This window comes from Myodes glareolus, chromosome 7 (genome assembly GCF_982192425.1).
Source record: "Myodes glareolus chromosome 7, mMyoGla1.1, whole genome shotgun sequence".
Lineage (NCBI taxonomy): Eukaryota > Metazoa > Chordata > Mammalia > Rodentia > Cricetidae > Myodes > Myodes glareolus.
Window position 1 is genome coordinate 96,114,340 of NC_142032.1, and position 3,474 is coordinate 96,117,813.

The 3,474-nt window shown below is 38.9% G+C and overlaps 1 protein-coding gene across 1 annotated transcript; it reads right to left on the reverse strand.

Moving 5' to 3' along the window:
* Positions 1-367: 367 nt before the first annotated feature.
* Positions 368-1,297, reverse strand: LOC125417104 (olfactory receptor 5P79-like). Its single transcript, XM_048460379.3, has one exon. It carries the CDS (start codon positions 1,295-1,297, stop codon positions 368-370), a length of 930 nt encoding a protein of 309 aa, XP_048316336.3.
* Between the last annotated feature and the right edge of the window lie 2,177 nt (positions 1,298-3,474).

Consider the following 3,474-nt stretch of genomic DNA (forward strand, 5'->3'; position numbering starts at 1 on the left):
ACACACTTAAGGGTAGCTGTCATAGAAAATGAACACAGACTTTAAAAATTTGCAGTCAGTGGTTTCTAACAGCAGTGAATTACTTTACATTTCGAGCACAACTGAAAAATAAATTTCAGTAACTGATTTTGTGTGGAACTATTTTTGATTATACATGAAATGAATAACCTACAATGAACATGTGATTTACTTTCTGGTGAATAAATAGTAGCTATGCATATTTACTGCCAAACATTAAGTTTGATTGTATTCCATAACATATATTTCAATTATCAATATCTAGTTTCCCTTCAATACCATGCCTATGGTGTTTTATTTGACAAGTAAATATACAATATTTGACTAACATATCTAAGAAAATGATTTTTTAACCAAGCTGTCTCTTCAAAGCACCCTTGATCTCATTATTCCTGAGGCTGTAGATAAGTGGGTTCAACATTGGAATCACAACTATATAGAACAAAGACACCACCTTGTTCTGGTCTGTGGAGTAGCTGGACTTGGGCATCACATAGATGAATGTGACTGTCCCATAGTAGAGAGTGACAGCCGTGAGGTGGGAGGTGCAGGTGGAGAATGCCTTGTGGCGGCCTTCAGTAGAACGCATCTTCAGGATGGTGATGAGGATGTAGGTGTAGGAGACAGCTATGACAATCACTGTTATTGAAACGATGGAGCCTGCAGAAAATGTATCAAGAACTATGAGGACACTGTCATAATAGCAGGAGAGTTCAACTAATGGAGTAAAATCACAGAAAAAGTGATTGACTCTATTTGATCCACAGAAGGAAAAAGAAAAGAAGGAAATGGTATACGAGAAAGCATTAAGAAAACCACCAATATAAGATACGACAAGCAACTGGATACAGACTTGTGTAGACATCTTGGTTGAATAAAGCAGTGGATTGCAGATTGCTACAAAGCGATCATAAGCCATGACAGCCAGGAGAAAGAACTCAGTCGAACCAAAGAAAGAAGCTGAGCCAAGTTGGATGGCACATCCAAGGTAGGAGATAGTGTTTCTTTCTACCAGGAAGTTTACAAGCATATTGGGTGTGACAGAAGATGAGATGCCCATGTCAACAGTAGCCAAGTGGCTGAGAAAAAAATACATGGGGTGATGGAGCTGGGAAGAGACTCTGATGAGAAGGATGGTGCTGAGGTTCCCAGACACGGTTAACAGGTAGATGCACAGAATGATGGTGAAGAGGATGACTCTAAGGACTGGGTCATCTGTCAAGCCCAATAAAATGAACTCTGTCACTGCAGTGTGGTTCCCATCCTCCAGGAGAGCCATGGGAAAGTGTAACTGCTGCCAGAACAAGGCTGTGATGGAGACATTACAGAAAGAGAATTATAAATATGTAGGTGCAATTTTAGTAACACATAGATAGAAGTTATAAACAAATATGTTCTTCAAAACATGTAATTGGGGTATTATATTGAATTCTAGGTTTTTGTATGCTAATGTGCATTGATTATTTAATAAATTTCAAGATGAAATGCTAGAAACTTCCTTCTAATAATCAATATTTAATTTACATTTATTTATATAATTTGTTTATTTAAAACTAAATATGCAATAACATAACAGTATACTGTGAACACAAAATTCAGCGTTACAAATGTAAAATTATGTAATGAAGTCTTAATTTATTAATGAAGCCTTTAAGAATCTTTTCCAATATTAACTATAAAGTAAAAGTAGCAATTCTACAAGCCCCCAAAATCAGGGATGCTAAGTAACAAGGAAGGACCAAGGTAGGACGCATGAATCTCCCTAAGAAGGGGGAATTGAATAGATTTTATAGGTGGACTGTAGGCATGGGAGAATGCTCATAGGAGAGGCCAGATATGGGATTTGACAAATGAAGGGAGAGAATATTGGGAGAGACAACTGGAATTAGGGAGCATTAAAGGGTGAGGTAGAATCCTAGTGAAAAGGAAATTCCCAGGAATCTACAAGGGTGACTCCAGCTAAGACTCAGCAATGAAGGATATGGAGCCTGAAAAGGTCATCTTCTGAAACCAGGCAAAGCTTCTAGTGGAGGGATAAGAACACCAACCCAGTCACAATATTTTCACCTACAATTTGTCATTCTTGCAAGATGTGCTGGTAAAGGTGGCACACAAATTTTGGGGGCAGTCAACCAATGACAGCTTGAGACCCATGTCATGAGAGAGATGCCTGACACCGCCTAGAGGGCCAGGAGCCAGAATATGGATACCCAAGAGACCTAGGATAGAAGCAAACATGACTAGTAGAAAAGTCAATGGAGTTATTCCTAATGATACTCTTCTATACTTGTAGACTCAAGCCTAGCATAATCATCACCAGAGAGGCTTCATGCAGCAACCGATGGGAGTAGATGTGGAGACCCATAGCCAAATATTAGGGGGACGTAGGGGAATCTCGAGGAAGAGGAGGAGGAAGAACTGTAGGAGCCAGACAGGTCAAGGACATCACAGGAAAATCCACAGAATCAATAAACAAGGACTCATATGGGCCCAAAGAGCCTGAACTGACAATCAGGGAGCCTGCATGAGTCTGTACTAGGTCCTCTGCATATATGTTATGATTTGTAGCTTGGTTTTCTTGTGTGGCTTCTAGCAGTGGGAACATGGGCTGTCTTTGACCCCCTTGCCTGCTTTTTGGACCCCGTTCCTTCTCCTGAGTTACCTTATCCGACCTTAACAAGCAAATATGCCTATTCTTATTGCAAATTGATATGTCACATTTGATGGTCCTGTGTGGTCTAACTTTTTCTGAAGGGAAATGGGGGAGGAATGGAAAAAGTGGAGAATAAAGGTGTGGGTTGACTGGGAAAAGAGGATTGTGTGCAAAATGTGCTTAGGATATAATATATAAAATGAATGAGAAAAGAATCCTTTCCAAATCACCTGTATTGGATTTAATATACTATATGGTGCGGTACTGCCATTTGCATGGAATAATATTAATATTCTTAATGATTCAGTTTCACAGTTGATAAAATGTGTGATTTGAAAATGTTAAGTCACTCAACATTACATAGGAGCACTAGAAGGAGGATCTGAACTACAGGTGACATGAATGCAGTCTATTATTACTCTGCATTTGAAGAGAGGCAATAAAGTGTAGAGTGCTTGTTAGTTCGGATACACAGCAGGTCAGCTCCTCAGCACAAGAGGTCCATGGTTAGGGACATGCCTTATTTAGACTATCAGCTACCTGATTCCCCGAGGCCAATTATTACAAGGAGAGATAAAATTTCTTGGAAGAACTGGAAAAAAATAAAAATAACTCACACTAAAATTATAAATGCAAGGGTGTACTGTAGATTTGTTTAGTCCTCATGAACTAAACTACTGTTTTATCAAGTCATTTTCACTGTCAGTCTAATCACTTGAAAACATGTGCATACCCCTTCTAATAATATTAGTATGTGTTTGTTCACACACTCACCAGATTGTCTCCCAATGTAATGATATTTT